Raw genomic sequence first — 20,524 nt, forward strand, 5'->3', positions numbered from 1 at the left:
TCAAAGTGGCATAAACTGCAGATATTCATACTTTAAACGACGAAGCTGCAAATGTAGATTTTTTTTAACAGAACACATTTTATTTACAACAAACAAAAAAACACTTTTAACAAATTAAACATTTTAACGAGCAATATTTCAATGAAAAATAGAACACATTTTATTTACGAAAACAAAACAACACTTTTAACAACTTAAAAATTTTAGAGCAATATTTCAATGAAAAACAGAACACATTTTATTTTCGAACTGGAGACGGCTGTGGCAAGCTGTAGTAGACCCAGGCCTGCTGAGTCTGAGGTGGCGGTACCAGCGGGGCGCACACTGAGGGGAGGAACACCGGGACACCTTGGTTGTATTGGGGCCAAACTGGTGTTGAGTGGAAGAAGTACTGGAGGCTGGTGGGGAGCTGAGCAGAGACACAGAGTGGGAGGAGAACCAGAGGTTAGCAGGATGGTAAGGATTTTAAAACATAGCTGCTATAAGAGGAAGCAGATGGCGCTTTGTTTTCTAAAAACATTCAAAACTAAAACAGTTGGCTCAGCTGATAACCATGAAGTAGTTTATCACAACTATTTTTGGAAAAGATCATATTTTATAAACCGACAAATCCAGGCAAAACAAGCAGATTCTACATGTTCTATACTTTACTACCACAAGAGGGCGCTAGCTACATAAAAACTTTCACTCTCCTTCCAAACTACTACATTGTCCCCAGTGATGTCATGCTGTGTTTCCTAGTTTTTAATATATACACACACACTATACTATATTTTTCATCTTCCAAGGTAGAAATATCTCCAGCTGTTTCTATGTGGCCACAAATAATATAATCTAAAAGAAAGTTCAGTAGCCTCCTCAAACAGGAAGAATCTGTGGTTGTGGTTGGCACTGCAGGTTACTACATAGTTATGCCCTAGTGAGCATTTGTGGCTGCTGGAAGGTGTAGATGAGACTGCCTCGCCTACACTGGTAATCAAAGGGTACATGAAACTATAACATAGATTCTGTAAAGTCCCAACAGATGCTCCTCATTCCAAAAAAAGAGAAAAAAAGTACCATATTTCTGACATATTTTACCTCGTTTGGTACTAAGTAGAAGTTGCCTTCTGCCTCTTCTTTCTCCTGCTCTGCCTCCGTCTCACCATCTTTGGCCTCCTCCTCTGTGTCGCTGTATGCAGTCGAGCCACAGACTGAGGAAGTAGCCGAGTGGTAGTCTGACGTGTACAGGTCTAAGGAGTCATCCTGGTCTCCCTGTACACCTGGTCCCCCTATTTCTCTCGATCTGTGAGAGGGGAGAAGATCATTATTACCTCATTTTGACAACCTGTGTGTATTCACAGAAAGCATATTGGAGGTGACTGACTCATAATTCTTGGCTAGACAGAGAAATGCCTCCCGTTTACTGAAATGTCTCTGTGTGTGTGGTTCATTCTTACAGCTGTGGCAAGCTGTAGTAGACCCAGGCCTGCTGAGTCTGAGGTGGCGGTGCCAGCGGGGCGCACACTGAGGGGAGGAACACCGGGACACCTTGGTTGTATTGGGGCCAAACTGGTGCTGAGGGGTAGAAGTACTGGGGGCTGGTGGGGAGCTGAGCAGAGACACAGAGTGGGAGGAGAACCAGAGGTTAGCAGGATGGTAAGGATTTTAAAACATGGCTGCTATAAGAGGAAGCCGATGGCGCTTTGTTTTCTAAAAACATTCAAAACTAAAACAGTTGGCTCAGCTGATAACCATGAAGTAGTTTATCACAACTATTTTTGGAAAAGATCATATTTTATAAACCGACAAATCCAGGCAAAACAAGCAGATTCTACATGTTCTATACTTTACTACCACAAGAGGGCGCTAGCTACATAAAAACTTTCACTCTCCTTCCAAACTACTACATTGTCCCCTGTGATGTCATGCTGTGTTTCCTAGTTTTTAATATATATATATATATATATATATATATATATATATATATATACAAACACATACACTATGCTATATTTTTCATCTTCCAAGGCAGAAATATCTCCAGCTGTTTCTATGTGGCCATAAGTGTGGTTGTGGTTGGCACTGCAGGTTACTACACATTTATGCCCTAGTGAGCATTTGTGGCTGCTGAAGGTGTAGATGAGACTGCCTCATCTGCTCACCTGCTCTGTGTTGCTGTATGCAGTCGAGCCACAGTCTGAGGAAGTAGCCGACTGGTAGTCTGATGTGCACAGGTTTAAGGAGTCATCCTGGTCTCCCTGTACACCTTCCTCCTCCTCCTCTTCTTCCTCATCAAAACATGCTACTGTGAATGGTCTGCCATTTTCTCTCGATCTGTGAGAGGGGAGAAGATCATTATTACCTCATTTTGACAACCTGTGTGTTTTCACAGAAAGCATGTTGGAGGTGACTGACTCTTTTTGGCTAGACAGAGAAATGCCTCCCGTTTACTGAAAGTCTGTGTGTGTGTGGTTCATTCTTTGCCCCAACAGCTCAGCCAATGACTCACCTTGCACAGACCTCCAGGGGGTCGATCCAGATCGTGACCTCAGCCGGAAGTCCCAGGTCTCTGGGTGTGAGCTTACTCTCCTCGCATGCCTTTAGGACAGCTTCGTCAGTGAGCACTCCATTATTAATCCGGATGCATCTGCGGATGTTAAAATGTTATTGTGTTCTCTAATGTCATTCAGTTTAATGTTTACATTACACTGTGTTCATCATTTGCTGGTTTTTACCTATAAGCCTGGCCTTTGCTGGGACAGTCGGGGTACCAGTGGTTGTGGTATTTTTTACATAAAAGCTTCTGTAGCTTTTCTGCAAACAATTCTGCTTTGACTTTGTCGAGCTTGCCATGTATCATAGCCAGGCGCTTGAGGAAGTCGACTCCAGCTTCAACTTCTCGCTTCATGATGTCTGCAAAAACAGAACATACAAAAAACATCACTTGAAGTTGCTAACAAATTTATCTCAAAGTTTAAGAGTGGGTGTGCAGGAGCAGAAACTCTCATGGTAGCAATAAAAACACCACTTCCCTGAGCACTCACTGTGCAGAACAGACAACTCAGACGGACATTTCAGCTGACAACCAACATTATCGAACAAAGAAGGTCATTTTAAGGTTTATATATGAAATGTTAAGATTAGGTTTGAGTTAAAGGGACAGAATATAAATAATAGGGGAAAACAAAGACCAAAACATAAGCCTGAAAATAACAATGTGAAAAAACAACAACAAAACAAACAATAAACACACATCTAAATTAAAGTGTTACTCACAGTAAAGACAGAGATGTCCTGTGTGTGAAACAGCAGTCGTTCTCGTCCCTTGCGGTCTTGTCTCTCGTCCGTGCGCTACGCTGTGCTCCTGGAAGTTATTGTACTTCAAACACGTGTTGCTTCCTTGTTCACTGCTCTGCTCAGTGTTGCTGCAAAACATAACATGTAACATTACCATCAGCTTGACTCTCCTGTTTATCTTATTTTTAATATTCTGTTTTTGGTGTTTGTAGACCGGAGTGTCCATTGATCTTTGCAGCTATTTTTGTTCCAATTGCCTGTTTAGAAGATTTATTGTAATGATTGATGGAAGTTAATTCCAGCAAACATTATTATAATAATTAAAATTAAAAGTTTTTTGCCCATAAACATGTGTAGTGAAAGAATATAGCAATGCAACAATATACAATACTAATTAAGGGCAAGTCAAAACACATGGAGTACACAAGGACTAGCTATACCTGTGTACTAACCTCACTAAAATCAAGGCACTGCAAATGCACAACCTAATATTAATGTTTCAAAGCATAAAGCAATTGAAAATATTTGTTTAGCACATTCAAACAATGCACAATATAAAATAAAATAACTTAGCTTGACCCCACTCATGTGTACATTATGTGTACATCTTATTTAAATAGGCCCAGTGCATAAATAAACATTTCATTCCAAGCGGTTCTACGCATCCACGCGGCCTGGATCATTTCATAACGTTCATTATCATAACGCGGATCAATACCGTCGCGATCAAGTGCAGATCTCAGTGAAACGCGTGCTGAAGAGTGTACTTTTTACTTTTCAATGTTTTTACTCCGCGGTCCGTCTCAACCTATTTGCTTAGAAGACGCTTTAGTGCTGCGGATGCATTTTCGGCCGAAAAGTTTCGGTGCATCCCTAAAATAAAGAGCTGATGAAAATCCTGTTTAAGACAGGAAGTGTTTTTACATTTGTTCATTACAGCAAGTCACACCGTAACTACACACATTGTGACTAAGGAACAGCTCCCCCTGTCAGCAAAGTAAATGTCCTCAGTAACATCAAGTTTCAGCAAGAACGAAAAGTGGTCTTACCTCTCTGAAGGCTGCAGCTGCAATGAGCTTTAGAAACTCTCAGCTGCTCTATATATATATATATATATATATATGTGCCCGTGTGACACATCAAAGCGCGTTGCTATGACACATCATAGCAACGCGCTTTGATGTGCAACAGTTAGCTATTATTTTTCAATTCAAAAATCAATATTTATCTACAAACCAATCAGCTTGATGATATTCTTTGTGTCAACACCGTTAAGTCAGAAACAGCTAATATGTGCTCCGAGTATAACATCTGACATATCATGTTGCACATCTAAAATCATTATTTTACAACAATGACAACATGCACGGCTGCTAAATGTGCCACAAACACACAGAGCATGTTCCTCAATGTAAAGAGGGAGGAGTCATTTTCCACGTTTAAACTGCTCATAAGATCAACAGCAGCAGGTAACACACATTAAATCATGTTTACTGCACAATAAACGTCGAGGGTCACACATCTAAAAGACTGTGCGTGTCCCTCTTTCTGAAAGATTCCCCTCAAGTGGCAGTAAAAACTACAAAAAATACAAACTACAAAACTAGATCAGAAAAAACTACAACAACAGCCATGAAAACTACAGACAGTAAAAACTACAAAAGCTGCTCATGTTACACACACACGTGACACACAGGTAACAACTAAAGAAGAGCTGATGAAAATCCTGTTTAAGACAGGAAGTGTTTTTACATTTGTTCATTACAGCAAGTCACACCGTAACTACACACATTGTGACTAAGGAACAGCTCCCCCTGTCAGCAAAGTAAATGTCCTCAGTAACATCAAGTTTCAGCAAGAACGAAAAGTGGTCTTACCTCTCTGAAGGCTGCAGCTGCAATGAGCTTTAGGAACTCTCAGCTGCTCTATATATATATATATATATATGTGCCCGTGTGACACATCAAAGCGCGTTGCTTTGATGTGTCATAATAGACCACCAACATTACAATGCTGTTATTTTCACTAATTCCATTGTTTTATTTGACAATTTAGGAGAAATAACTAACTTAACACGAGGAACGAGGGACGTGTCCTTATTGCAGCAACAGTTGTTTGAATCATTTACAAGCAAACAGCCAGACAGTGACAGCGGCTGCTTAAAGAACTGGGCCCTTCGATTTTGGCTACGTTCGGACCCCTAGGGCCCAAATGTGTACCTCTCTTAAAAGTGCTATATAAATATTTTTTTTTACATTTTTTTTCATTTCTTTTCAGCAATGTCAGACCTATCCATAGATATACAATTTTCTATATTTTTGTATGTTTTTGTGTTATTTTTGTCATAAAAAACATATAATTCATAAACAGTAAAACTGAAAATATGCAAGATTTTTAAACTGATATGAGGAATTTACAGCCTTGACTAAGTCAATAATTGATAAAAAAAAAATTGATTTTGATGCATTATTATTATTGCAGTAATAAGCCATTATTCAAAAAACTCACACTCGGACCCCTAGGGCCCAAACGTGTACCTCTCTTAAAAGTGCTATAACAATGCCATATATACATATTTGTTTTTCTTTTTTTTTTCATTTCTTTTCAGCAATGTCAGACCTATCCATAGATATACAATTTTCTATATGTTTTATGTTTTTGTGTTATTTTTGTCATACAAATATGTAATTCATAAACAGAACAACTGAAAATATGCAAGATTTTTAAAAACTGAGGTGCCAGGTAAGTCACTTGATATGAGGAATTTACAGCCTTGACTAAGTCAATAATTGATAAAAAAAAATTGATTTTGATGCATTATTATTATTGCAGTAATAAGCCATTATTCAAAAAACTCACACTCGGACCCCTAGGGCCCAAACGTGTACCTCACATTAAAAGTGCTATAACAATGCCATATATAAATATTTTTTTTTATTTTTTTTTTATTTCTTTTTAGCAATGTCAGACCTATCCATAGATATAAAGTTTTTTATGTATATGTAGGGGGGGGTTTGGAGCCTATCCCAGCTAACTTTATCTGGTGACCCTGCACAGGTCACCAGTCCATCGCAGGGCACCAGTCCATCACAGGGCAACACAGACAAACAACCATTCACACTCACACTCATACCTACAGGCAGTTTAGAGTGACCAATTAACCTAACTTGTCTTTAGAATGTGGAGGAAGCCTGAGTACCCGGAGAGAACCCACTCAGGCACAGGGAGAACATGCAAATTCCACACAGAATCGCCACCCCAGTCAGAATGGAACCAGGAATCTTCTTGCTGTCCTCTTGCAGTCCTCTGCGGCGGCACGGTGGTGCATCATGATGCATTTTGCAGACATGGGCCCCGCATTTGGCACAGTAGCTCCACACTGGAAGCACAAAGTGTCAATGCATGTCCTCAGGAAAACAAAAGGTTAAAGGCACTCTATAGAGGCTGCTGATCATCCAGACCTCAGAGCAAAATGTGACAAATAGACACCTTTGTTCATTAGTGGGAGCATCACTTTGCAAGGGTGTAGTAGCATGGACGGAGGGGGCATGTCCCCACCAATAATTTGATCACCTCCTAAACAATAACAGATTCTCATTGGGTGCAGGAAGGGTTAAATTTCATTGGAATCTTAGGCCCCCACCAATGTCAAACGCAAATCTACACCCTTATCACTTTACCATTTTTGGAACTCCAGTGAAATCTCCAGTTGCTGTCATCCATTTCCTCTGCTTGTTCTTCTTCCTCTTCCTCCTCTTCCTCTTCCTCCTCTTGCTCTTCTTCTCCCTCTTCCTCCCCAGTGGTGCTGTCAAGGTCCTCCTCTGGACAAAATTCCTATGCGGATACTTCCTGGCTGTCAGAGGATGATGTGTTTTCATCAGTGGCCTTGGGGGACCTCAAAATGGCAGCAAGTGCCTCTTCAAAATTTAATCTCCTCTTCATGGTTGCTCGTGGTGGCATGACTGGCCAGAAAAAACTGTACAATGTTCTTCTAGACTTCAAAGATGCACCTACATAAACATGGTGCACACATCCAATAGGAGAACGGACCCTCTGTATGATCTATCTTTTCATCATTTGAATTTACGTGCACGCACACACATGTGCACACACGCGTGCACACATGCACTGATATAATGGGAGTCAATTGGCCAAACGTGTACCTAAGGGTGCCGAACGTAACAAAAATGTTTATCTCCCATTGTGTACACCTTGCGAAAGTGGGGACAATTGATTTTTGTAAATAATCATAAAAAATATTCCTGGCCAAGTTTTGTACATTTAGCCTTTAAACTGACGGATATATTGAGAACCAAAATACAAAAAAGAGCAAAATGTACACGTTTGGGCCCTAGGATGCCCAGAGGGTTAATGGGAACATTGCTCTTGTGTTCCCCCCTACTTTTGGGAGGTACAATGCCACTGTCGTTAACACTTGTTGTGAAAGTTAGCTGGCGAGGAGCTGGGCTCTCACGTGTTAAATATGAACTCAACATGCCTGTTAAGAACAATCCACGTAGCTACACTGTTAGCCATTACCGCTTACCTCTGAAAGCAATATAACAAGTCTAATGTGACGAACAAATCAGAAGCAACCACCGACGTTAGCAACAACGAATGCTAACATGAGCTTAGCTGCTTGTAGCGCCCGTGAACTTTGACTTGAACAATGACTCAAAATGTCTTCTTAACGTTGTCACACATGTCACATGTTCATTTACGTTAAGGCATTCGCCTTACTGCACAGGAAGGTATTTAGCCTACTGAAAAGAAGACTAAAAACTTACCCACAGTAGGAGCTGAACCCGCGATGCCCTCTTGTTGACTGAAGCAGAGGCAGAAAAAGATGGACGACGGTCAGGTCAGAGGGTGATCTCCCGCGCATGCTCTGCTAGTTGAACCCATTCTATCTGTCTGTCTAGATAGACAGATGCATTTTGTGAGAGTTCTGCTGAGTGTCTATGGGTAAAATATTGGTCAGTGCCATCTTTCTCAACACATGTTAAGTGTGATTTGAGGCGTCAGCATTGTAACCTGTGCTGTTTGTCTGTCATTCTGGACATTTTGGATATGGGGGATGTTATCATCAGGACAACCAACTTTTCCTTCACATATACCACCCCTGAAGTTCCTGTAGCTTTGCATTAAAGGAAAAGTAGTGGATTGTGTAGTGCTATTAGCTGATGTGTTTGCACAGAAGGAGTGGTTAGAGGAGGAGGATCCCTCCGCTTTAGGATTACTGCTTGTGTATTGACAACACTTCTTCTCATGTTTCAGCCTTTTATAGCTAGAAAGCAGCCAAGCTGAGAGCTACGGGACATTAAACCACTTCATCACCTTATGTGACAAAGAGTCTCACTTGGGATGCTGGCTAGATACAGAGTAGCAGTACAGATGTTACCAAGCATTAATCCTGGTGCAAGAAAAGAGGTCGAGTTTAAGATTAAAATAACAGAAAATTGTCATTGCAGCTCTAGAATATTTTAATAGGGCTTAGAATAAAGATTACCCTGCAAGCTCAAGACTACTTTCTCCTAACAAACACAGCAGAAGACACTAGTAAGTTTATAGGCTGTGTAGCTACACTGGTTTGAATAAATATTGGCCATGCATCGTACAGATGTTTTTAGGGTTTTATTCCACTCTCCTCAAAACCAAACAACCGACACCGTCTTTGACACCATGAAAACGTGTGCGCCTGTCGAACCACATGTAGAATATGCTTTCTCTCAGAACGTGCATCACATTGCATTCATGTTAGCATACCCATAATACCTTGGTGTAAATTAACTTCCGGCCATGTGACCTCTGCTCTTTGCTTTGTAAATAAACATTCAAATAAAGTAAGAAATTAAACAATAGCTCATTTTAACTAAATTATTATTTCTTCTTCTTATGTTTTAACACATTTAACATGAACTTAAAAAAAGATTTTTGCTGCTTTATTGAGTTCCCACAGCTGCTTTAACAGTATAGCTACAGCAACATAGGTTTTGAAAAGTGCAAACAGGTAAACACCTTCTAGACGTACTAATCACGCTGCACTGCACAACAATAACCAACATATAGAACCACCTTATCAATATTGTAAGTAAAGATTTGTGGATTGATTGAAAAGGCATTCCCAAATAAAGTGCATTTCCTAATTTTTCAGAACAGCAGTGAACCTAATAAAGATAAGGACCGTGATCCTCTATCACATTAAATTCAAACATCCTTAAAAAACCTCAGGAATGTCAGAATGTCAACCAACAACACCAATCAAAAGGCAGCAAGCCTGCTCTGAACAATGAATCAATTATTCCATCCATCCATCGTCAACCGCTTATCCGGGGCCGGGTCGCGGGGGCAGCAGTCTTAGCAGGGACACCCAGACTTCCCTCTCACCAGACACTTCCCCCAGCTCCTCTGGGGGAATCCCGACGCGTTCAAAGGCCAGCTGAGAGACTGTCTCTCCCCGGGGCCTCCTCCCAATGGGACATGCCCCTCCCCAGGGAGGCGTCCATGAGGCATATGAGTACAAAGTATTTTTAATATGTGCTGAGTGGAACATTTGTAAGATCACAGTGTTTCCATTAACAGATGCTGATGTGGTGGCTTACCCGACATTGGCCCTGTGCTGCAACCTCATTGTGGGCATCACAGATTGCCTGGAGTGGGGGGGGACCCAATCACATTTCATAAACAAACTATAACGCAATGGCACAAATTTCAAACTTTTCCCTATGGTATTTTCAATATTAAAAGTTAGCCGATTGCTGAACATTCTGCTAAATAACCACTAGGTGGCTCCCATGCCCACAAACTGGCTGACTCAGCATTTCTAACAAGCACAAAGCCGCCATTACAAATTAAATATCACAACGCCAGTGATTTAGGTAATATAATGTAAGGTACGGTAACATGGGCATACAACATCTACTTAGATTAACACAAACTCAACAGTACAGGAGCACTGAAATTTACACAAGGAATGACTTCAGGTTATGAAAGATCCAACTTTATCAACAGCTGTTAACTGTTTCAATCCTGCTAGAAGATTATCAGTGCATATTCATATTTCAACTAAATGGGTCATTATTCTCCATGGAAAAAGAGATTTTATACATGTTGATAACTTTGATTATCTTACATACTGTATGTGGGACACAGACATCTGAACTGGGACGGGATTGACTCTCCTGTGGCCTCTAAAACCCAGAACCAGACCCAGAACCCGAACCCCCCTAAGAGCACCGTGGCAGGGAAAAAAATCCCTTTAAGAGGAAGAAACCTTGAGCAGGACCGGTCAACTTAAGGAAGAACCAGTCCTGCTGCTAGTCAGCCGGGTAGAGGAGGAGAAGAAGAGGGAGACAGGACAGAGAGGATGAAGGAGAGAGAGAGGAGCAAACATGCAGTAAACATGATACAGTACAGAGCAAACATGACAAGCAAGATCAAACAGTGATTATATTATAATGGATATCTATATATATCGTCAGACTGCAGGTCAGTATGCAGGTCTTGAGACCTGCAGAGTGAGAGCAAGAGAGAGGCACAAAACTATGAGGAAGACAATAAACACAGATTATGAGACGATATTACCAGTATGAGCCAGACTAAGGAGAGTAGAGGAGAGGGCAGAGGGTGAGAGGGAAACTGCTCAGTGGATCATGTTTGTGCCCCCTGACACTAAGAATCCAACTTCTTCTCAAAAAAAGTATTAGAAGAAAGACGTTATTAAACAACCATTAGGTCAGTGTGGTCACACTGTTGTGTTGTATACTCTGTACTCTGATCTGATGATGGGGATCATTTCTTCTTGACGTCTCACATCCATCACTTTGGCAAATTCATTGGAAGATAAATATTCATACTTTAAACGACGAAGCTGCAATTGTAGATTTTTTTAACAGAACACATTTTATTTACAAAACCAAACAACACTTTTAACAAATTAAAAACATCACATTTCATAACAGGTGTGACATGAGTGCCATCGACTGGTGGCAAAATAAATCACAACTGAAATAGTAAGGTTTGAAAGTGTGTGTCAAACTATTTACAAGCAGTTCAGTAAAAAAATCTTAATATAGAGATATAGGTACTCTAGCTACAGTAGATTAAAAACCTAACTCTTCAGGTCCTGATGGCTGCAGGAAGGCCTGAGGCAGGATCAACTCTGGAGACGGCTGTGTCAAGATGTGCTGTAGTAGCCAAAGACCTGCTGAGTCTGAGGTGGCGCCAAACTGTACTGGGGCCAAACTGGTGTTGAGTGGTAGAAGTACTGGAGGCTGGTGGGGAGCTGAGCAGAGACACAGAGTGGGAGGAGAACCAGAGGTTAGCAGGATGGTAAGGATTTTTAAACATGGCTGCTATAAGAGGAAGCAGATGGCGCTTTGTTTTCTAAAAACATTCAAACCTAAAACAGTTGGCTCAGCTGATAACCATGAAGTAGTTTATCACAACTATTTTTGGAAAAGATCGTATTATATAAACCGACAAATCCAGGCAAAACAAGCAGATTCTACATGTTCTATACTTTACTACCACAAGATGGTGCTAGCTACATAAACACGTTCATGCTCTTTCCAAACTACTACATTGTCCCCAGTGATGTCATGCTGTGTTTCCTAGTTTTTAATATATATGCACACACTATACTATATTTTTCATAAAAGAAAGTTCAGTAGCCTCCTCAAACAGGAAGAATCTGTGGTTGGCACTGCAGGTTACTACATAGTTATGCCCTAGTGAGCATTTGTGGCTGCTGGAAGGTGTAGATGAGACTGCCTCATCTGCTCACCTGCTCTGTGTCGCTGTATGCAGTAGAGCCACAGTCTGAGGAAGTAGCTGAGTGGTAGTCTGATGTGTACAGGTTTAAGGAGTCATCCTGGTCTCCCTGTACACCTTCCTCCTCCTCCTCTTCTTCCTCGTCAAACCATTCTACTGTGAATGATCCGCCATTTTCTCTCAATCTGTGAGAGGGGAGAAGATCATTATTACCTCATTTTGACAACCTGTGTGTTTTCACATGTGGTTTCACAGAAAGCATATTGGAGGTGACGGACTCATAATTCTTGGCTAGACAGAGAAATGCCTCCCGTTTACTGAAACGTCTGTGTGTGTGGTTCATTCTTACAGCTGTGGCAAGCTGTAGTAGCCCAAGGCCTGCTGAGTCTGAGGTGGTGGTGCTGGGGGGGGTCGCACACTGCGGGGAGGAACACCGGGATACCTTGGTTGTATGGGTAACAAACTGGTGTTGAGTGGTAGAAGTACTGGGGGCTGGTGGGACAAACTTTGTGTTCGCTGCTCAGCCATCGTTCGGTTGTTTTGCATGTTTCCCATCTTGTCTTTCACAGGCAAACATACAACATAATATCCATCTACTAATTTCACAGATTCTGTGACCATATCCATGAACTGATGGTCCTCTTTGGACATTTCCACTTCCTCGTGTTTTCCTCCCTCTGGGAAATCCAATCGAAACTGCTGAAGCCACATGCTCTCTAAACCAACCACCGAAATACGATTTGCCATGGTCTTGGTAGGTTTTCTTTCACCTGTGCCCCTGCAGCTTTCTCTCAGAGGTCTGTTGATGGTCCACCCAAGCTTGGTCTTCACAGCGTACGGCCCATGACCAATGCTGTGCACCACTTCACACGGTTCCATGGCTTTCGGTGGATTTGCTCCAAAGAGCAATCCAATATCAGCTTCAATCTCAGGCAGTTCAATTCCTTGAAGGTAAGGCCACCTTTCTAGATCCCTTTGACCTTGTATATTTTCCTTTCCTACAGGAATCGTTTTGTGTGTGAAAGCATTTGGCAGACCTATAAACTCGTCATCAGACAAACTGCTGACCTCCAGGCCAGCTACCATGCAAGTACTGACAGGTTTCTCGTCATTCATGGTTTTTAGCAACATGCTTGCCTTTCGTCCGCTAAGCTTTAAGTCATTCATCAAGGCCTCAGTACAAACGGTCGCTGAACTGCCTGGGTCCAGGAATGCATATGTCTGAAGTATCTCACTCCCCACCTTGGACTTCACTTGGACCGGGACTATTGCAAGTATACAGTCATCTTCTCCGGCCCCAGTCTGTTCATGAGCCTTAGAATGAGCACAAAGGAATGCACTTGCAACTGTCTGGCTGTTAGTGTTATCTGTGCCTTTTGTTTCATTAGTCTCTGTGTCCTTCTTCTTTATGTGCAGAAGTGTGGGATGTACTAAAGAACACTCCTCACAGCTCAACTTTGCCTTGCACATTTTACTCATGTGTCCATGCTTGAGACAGCTAAAACAAAGTCCTTTGCTTCTCAAGAATTCCAATTTCTCTTTGTGAGGTTTGCCTTTAAGCTTGCTACAAGTCTCTAAGACATGCTCACCTTTGCAGAAGAGACAGGTCGTGTTGAGGCAGGAGTTGAGAATTCAGCCCATCCTGTATCTTTCTTTTCCAGTTTCACAGCACTGGTGGTGAATGACTTCCTGGTTATGCCTTTTTTCCGCTCCTGGTGGTGGTTCAGTTTAGCTGAGGATGTTTTAGCTGTAGGATGATCCTTTATGTCTCCAAAAACTGGATGAAGAGCAACTTTAGCTTGTTTGTGCACAAACTCAGCTAAATCCTTAAACTTGACTCTCCTGTCACAGTCCTCTTGTATGGCATATACAACATTTCTCCACCTTTCTCGCAGCTTGAGGAAGCTTTGCTACAATAGCCTTCAAATCCAGTTCCTCCATGTAACTCACCTCAGACATGGTGTTGCAGCAGGCAGTGAGGAAGAGTGAGAAAGCATTAAGCGACTCTGCATCTTCTGGTCTGATAGATGCCCAGTCCATCACTTTGTTCATGTAGGCTACTGCTATTTTGTAGTTGTTTCCAAAGTGCTCTTTGAGTAGCTGTTTGGCTCTTTGGTAACCCGTTTCTGGCTTCATGTGCAGGCAACTCTTTATTAGCTCTCTTGGCTGTCCACCTATGAACTGTTCTAAATAATAGAGACAGTCTTTATAGCTTTCAGTGCGAGATTCCACTCCATGTTCGAAGGCTCTAACAAAGGAATGGTAATCCAGAGGGTCACCACTGAATGTAGGAATGCCCAGCTTGGGCAATGTCATCATTCTTTGTTGCTTTATCATTAGCTCTGTTATGCCATTCTGTTGTGCCATAACATTGCAGAGAGACTCCATAGTATGGTTGTCTGTTAGAAGGCCACCGCTGGATTGTGATAACGCAGCAGTCAGAGGTTGCACTGGCCTAACTTCATCATGTCTTTTCTCCATGTTGTTAACTGGATTTTCACTCACAGATAACGGCTTGCATCTCAAACTCTCTAGTTCCACCATGTGCACTCACTCATATGTGAGAGGCGTTCACTCTCATAATTTTCCAAAACTTTGAGTTTTGCATCTGATGCTGCAATGGCAGTTTGCAAATCCAAAGCCTCTCTTTTTTATTTCAGCTCGGCTTCTTGCCGTTCCAGATCTTGCTTTTGCTTAAGAGCTGCAGCCTTTGCAAGTAATGCTGCTCTCTCTACCTCAGCCTTAAGCCGTGCAGAGGAAGCGCTGGACCCGCTGGATGTGTCACTCCCAACAGCTGAGCTACGTTGTCTGCTCCGGTAGCTTTTAGCAACTGAAACCAGCGACACACTATCTGTCGGGTGTACGCCCGCATCACACTCTTTAGCTTGTTGACACGAACCTCTGCTGCCTGTATCCACATCTCCACTTGTTGCATAGTTCCGCGAGCGCGCAGTAACTTAGGCCCCGTTAGATCCACCTCTCGAGGGTTGATCTAGCCGGCTTGAAATCAAACTGGATTCAGCCGGATTGGAGGTGTTCACACTCGGAAAAAAACACATCTGGATTGATCTGGATGCGGCCAAATCCTGCTTAAGCCACATTTTTTCCCCAGTGTGAACGGGGCCTAAGGCTCAAACCGTGAACTCTGATCCATTTCCAGCTCCTCTTTACATAGCAAATTTGCTAATGCATCATTTATCTTGCAAAACTCGGCTAGAGAATCCTGATAGTCAATACGTAACTTCTGTTTAACTATGTTTACGTTAGCATCATCTTCCATTAGCCATTCAAAATCATTAGCCTGGCTGGTAAGATGACCCAGCTTAGCCTTCCTCGACTGGGTTAAACGACGCACCTTTTCCTCCACAGCTTTCTCTGTCATCTTCGGCTCCCTCTTTCCACACGCTAGCTCCTCTTCCATCGTGCTAGCTTGCACAGACGTCTTACCGGGATGCTCTCTTTTCCCACCAAAGCAGTCCTTCTCCTCACGAGCCGTGTCTGCTCCACAGGTCCTCTTTCACCGTAAGGAAGACTTAAGGTTTTCTGACTAATGTTTAGGTTTTCCAGTGAAACCTTCCTCTGGAGCTTATGGCTTACGCGTGTATAAAAAAAGGATGTGTCCTCCACAGTGATTTCTTCTCTTGTTTTTATTAAACTCATGAACAAAACACGGATCCAACAAAGCCAAAAACTAACTTGCTGCTTGCCAGCTCCACAAAAATGTAACGTAAACTTAACTTGGCTTGTCTTATCCTCCACTTTCTCACACTCACCTCACGGTATCACATCCCACCACACGGTCAGAAAACCGTGCGCTCCTCTTGGCTCCTATAGCCTCACTACTCCTACCTGAATCTCCTTAACTCCTACGCCATCCGCCCCTCCTTCCTCTCGTTAACCTACACGCCCTATTTTCTTCTGACCATGTAACTAATAACAATCGTATAAATTTGACTGAATTATAATTAGGGATGTCCCGATCAGGTTTTTTTGCCTTTGAGTCCGAGTCCGAGTCATTTGATTTTGAGTATCTGCCGATACCGAGTCCCGATCCGATACTTTCAAGATTCTCCATAAGATCAATAAACTTTAATTTCTAAAGAACATTTAACACTTAAAGGCCCCAATCATCAACATTATTATTATTATTATTGTTATTATTAATGATATTAATATTAATGTTGATATTATCATTATGAGTAGTGGTAGGCCTATTACCATGGCTTATCTGAGCATAGTCAATGGAGTTAAGTCAAACCAACTAGCACGTCATGAGCGACAGAGAGCCAAACAACACCACTCTCTGGGAGTGGGCTCACCTGTATGCACATGTGCTTGTGTGCGCACGCGTTTGCATGTGTGTATGCGCATCAGGCCGCTGCAGACAGCTGCAGTGAATTTTATAAATGCCACCATGTAGACAGAAACACATAGAAACTGACAGCAGAGATGGAACAAGAGGACTGGGCAAGAGGACTAGACTGGGTGGCGCTGCAGCGAGTGCCGCCAGTGAGAAGGCAGAGAACTTCACTCGTACAACACGGACTCTGTCTGAGAGCAGGTTCTATACATGAGCATGTTTAGTGTCGTGGTGAATTGTGGCAAAGTGTTGAAACGGTGTTGTGCAGCTTCACAGCTCCCTGTGTTGCTGTAACGTCCAAGCCCTGCAGCGCTGTGACGCACCGTGGCGACGCAGACAGCGAGCTGACCGTGGTCTGCTCAGAACATCCCGTAAACGTTACACAATGAGTTAAAAAATAAGAACTACCTGTTGATTTGACACATTTTAAGACAGAAGCCACGGGCCATATAAAGTCTTTATACGCTACGACGCACCGGAGTGACGCCTTTTGTCATCCAGTCTCTTCGGCAGCGAGAGGGAGAGAGAGAGAAAGAGAGGAAAACAAACCAGCATGCAAATGTAATTTATCACGGCCGAAAAACTTATCGAGCCCATTTAATTTATCGTGCAATTAATTGATTTATTGTTTATCGTGACAGGCCTAGTCATAGCCACCCTGCACAGAAGGCGTTAACTTTGAGAGTCCTAATAAATATATATCCGAGTCCTGATCGGGAGGTAACAGCCGATTCCGATCGAGTCTGAAATCACGTAATCGGGCCCGATTTCCGATCATCGGATCGGGACATCCCTAATTATAATCATGCACATTGCTTACTTCTTACTTAAATAATATCAAAACCCAAATTACTAGTCTTAAATGTCAATGTCAAATCACATTACAATAAACTGGTTCATAAGGCTCCTACACATGGAAAAAGACATTTTATACATGTTGATAACTTTGATTGTCTTACATACTGTATGTGGGACACAGACACATCTGAACTGCGACGGGATTGACTCTCCTCTAAAAATGATCATGATAGATAGATAGACATGCCTAGAAGAACATGTTCTTTTACTTTCCTATCCAGTTAATCATTATGCAACCACTCTGACTTATCTTGTGGGCTCTGTGGGTGTCCTGACCTCAGATTAGGAACCACTCTGTTAAACAAAGCATTTCAAAACCTGACTGGATGCATGTTTAATCTTGGATTGGATTTTAGTCTTATCTGTAGACACTGATTGGGTGCAATACACTTCAGTGGAATGTTATTATAAAACATTTCAAATAAATTATTAGAAGAAAGACCTTATTAAACAACCATTAGGTCAGTGTGGTTAGTTTGTTCCACTATAAGATGTTTTCAAACATTTTCATTGCTGCAGATTGTGTTGCTGTTCCTGGTGCAGCCAATAGTTCTGTTGACATCTGAAAAGTCACCCTAAACTCAGGACTGTCCCTAAAAGCATGTCAGTAAACAATCTATGCCATCTTTATAAATAAAATATGTGTATTAAAAAGGGGAAAGGTGGCTTCTCACTTGTCTTCAATGGCCTTCGTCAAACCTAAAACACTCTAACCATGCTGCTTAAAGCATTGCCTCACTCAGCTGCTTCACAAAATGTGACACACTGTTGTGTTGTATATTCTGTACTCTGATCTGATGATAGGGATCATTTCTTCTTGACGTCTCACATCCATCACTTTCATTGGAAGGCTGTTACAATGATGTGTTTGTGTGGTGGAAATGTCTAAAAGTAGCTTTGTGCCTTTAATCTGCGTGTCATCCACTCCTAACCGTAGGACCTCAGTGAAGATTCATTTTCATGCTTGCTGTAATACAGCAAGTAACAGTAATATTAGTGCATTTTTTTGGACACTGTGTTTGCATTGTAATAAAAATGTGTATGTGTTTCTAGTGGACTGGCAAGGACAGACAGAAGCCCTGTGAAAGCACAGCCAGGTGTTAAAGCTAAGGCCAAAAACCTTGACATAAAAGAAACATTAAGTTGTGCCTCCAAACATTTCTTTCTTCAGTCTGAGGTTGTTTCTGGCAGCAGGCAGGTAGCTATGGCGGCTAAAGCAGGGACAGAGCTGCGGGGGAAGCAAAAATAGGTCATAACGCAGCAAATCATGATTCACCGCTCAGGCTTATGGAGAGCGGCGTTTCAGCCGGTCAGATGAGGGTGGACGCGATGGAGCAAATCACACATGATAATCTCATCAGATGCGATGAGTTGGTACAGTGTAGCATCTCGTGCGTGAACGCTGGCCCGGTTTCATAACCATGGCAACCGGAATCCCCTCGCGCCTGAAAAGGGGGGCGTTTCTCCTGCTAACGAGTAGAAACCAGGCTCCTCAGACGGACAGTTCATGAACGCTACTGCACATTTTATCGTTATGTTTCTAGTCTGAGCGGCGTTAAAAGTCTCCACAGTGCTGAAGGTTATTGTTCAAGCTTCATTAAAGAGCGCAGCATGCATGAAAACTTTTAGCACGGCTGCTCCCGCATGCAGCAGAACTGTTGTCCACACACGGTAACCCGACACTGCATAGTCCCCACAACAGGTGACGACGCACCGGTGCTGTAGGACCGTGTATTTTTATACCCGGTCATAGTATGTGACAGTATGACCCATTTCTGTCCCTGCCGTATTGTGGCAGCGGGCCCCGGACGGTCCCATCTCTTACCTCGATCCATTTTTGAGCCTCCTGACAGGCTGGTTCGGGATGGTTCGGCTCCAGCTGCTCCTGTTCCCGCGGGCTAGCCATCTCCGGGCAGGCCGTTTAACCAAACTGTGGCGGCAGTGATACGGTTAAAGCTGCTCGGCTGTCCGTGTGGTAGTGGAAGTGTTCCCCTCCACGCTCTCGGTCCGTTATCTTCTTCCTCGCTTTCTACTGACCTGCAACTCCACGCTCGGTCAGTAGCGTAGCGCTCTCGCTGCTCAACGTGGCGCTGAGATGGAGAAAAAAAACACTGCAACACGAACCAGGCGCTAAAAATAACGATTCTTGTTCGGCGGACTGCGTGAGCGGCTGACGCTGCTGTCTTCAGCCACCGCTGCTGCCGCGCATTCAGGAGACGTGAACGCGCAGGAAGGAATCTCTGCGGGGGATGTCAGACAGGAAAGACACAGGACAGACAGAGATGGTGAGGGGGCTCCGGAACACGTCCCGTTATTGCATTCTTACAGTAAAGCTGGAGGCTAGCATCATACCTGCAATAAGCTGTCCACCGGCTTTAACATGGATACTCTTAAACCGGGGATCATCCCTCATATAATAAGTACCGGTAAATTGGCATATAATGAGCCAAGCTCATAAAAGTTTCACCTCAAGGAATCTACACAGCTTTTCTGTAATGTTGTCCATTTCCTTAATGCAGTTGAGCTTTTTTAGATCACCACAAATAAAGCAACACACAGGAAATCTGGGAGCAACTGTCTGTGTCCTGTTTTAATGGCACTTAATGATATCACAACACATCCACAGATCTAACCTAAACTACACTGCAGGTTCCTACACTCCTACAATGACCTGATGGTCTTTAATAGTCAACCATAATCAATACAACATCTATAACTTGTATCTTAGACTCTCCATGCACTCACCAAATATTTAGCTGGGATCAATGCTGTTGATAGCGGTTGTGGTATTGGATTATTGAATAGAAATGTGACCTTTTCAAAAGACTGGTCAAACATTTATATATCAAACTTTATGCAGCCCATTGTATACCAGTGTGGCCAAACTTGGCTTCTCTTTTGCAGTTCAGATGAGGGCTTGTGTGCAGATGTACTCTTATTTGCATAATTATAATAATAATAATAATAATTATAATTATTATTTTAAGACTGTGCGTCAAAAGAAGTCTTTGTGTGTGCTGGGTGTGTGTGGCTCGTCATATGCGTGATGCGCTTCCACAGATTCACAGAATCAACGCCTCTAAGTACAGGCACAGGTTTGGATAAGGCTGGTCAGACTAGAGCAAACTGAGCACAGACACTTCAAAGTGGCATAAACTGCAGATATTCATACTTTAAACGACGAAGCTGCAAATGTAGATTTTTTTTAACAGAACACATTTTATTTACAACAAACAAAAAAACACTTTTAACAAA

General features: G+C 42.5%; 1 protein-coding gene and 1 long non-coding RNA gene across 2 annotated transcripts; both read right to left on the reverse strand.

Moving 5' to 3' along the window:
- Nucleotides 1-148: 148 nt before the first annotated feature.
- LOC114434533 (uncharacterized) lies at nucleotides 149-3,844 on the reverse strand. Its single transcript, XM_028403852.1, has 7 exons — nucleotides 3,259-3,844; nucleotides 2,718-2,895; nucleotides 2,492-2,629; nucleotides 2,145-2,316; nucleotides 1,440-1,591; nucleotides 1,081-1,285; nucleotides 149-409 (listed from the first exon to the last, which is right to left on the reverse strand). The coding sequence occupies exons 1-7, from the start codon at nucleotides 3,503-3,505 to the stop codon at nucleotides 239-241; spliced, it is 1,263 nt and encodes a 420-aa protein (XP_028259653.1). The 5' UTR covers nucleotides 3,506-3,844; the 3' UTR covers nucleotides 149-238.
- A 7,410-nt stretch (nucleotides 3,845-11,254) lies between these two features.
- On the reverse strand, nucleotides 11,255-19,500 carry LOC114434564 (uncharacterized). The gene is made up of 3 exons (XR_003670497.1): nucleotides 19,095-19,500; nucleotides 12,065-12,236; nucleotides 11,255-11,563 (listed from the first exon to the last, which is right to left on the reverse strand). It is a non-coding gene; the product is annotated as an uncharacterized LOC114434564 (long non-coding RNA).
- Nucleotides 19,501-20,524: the final 1,024 nt, after the last annotated feature.

The sequence above is a fragment of the Parambassis ranga genome, chromosome 1 (assembly GCF_900634625.1).
Source record: "Parambassis ranga chromosome 1, fParRan2.1, whole genome shotgun sequence".
Lineage (NCBI taxonomy): Eukaryota > Metazoa > Chordata > Actinopteri > Ambassidae > Parambassis > Parambassis ranga.

Bases quoted from the DNA above. Each gene is read 5' to 3' on its own strand.
- LOC114434533 (XM_028403852.1), bottom strand. From the start codon at position 3,505: ATGGACACTCCGGTCTACAAACACCAAAAACAGAATATTAAAAATAAG. The intron at 2,896-3,258 runs GTGAGTAACACT...CTGTTTTTGCAG, and splicing joins AGGACATCTCTGTCTTTACT to ACATCATGAAGCGAGAAGTT. The intron at 1,592-2,144 runs GTGAGCAGATGA...GTCTCTGCTCAG, and splicing joins CATACAGCAACACAGAGCAG to CTCCCCACCAGCCCCCAGTA.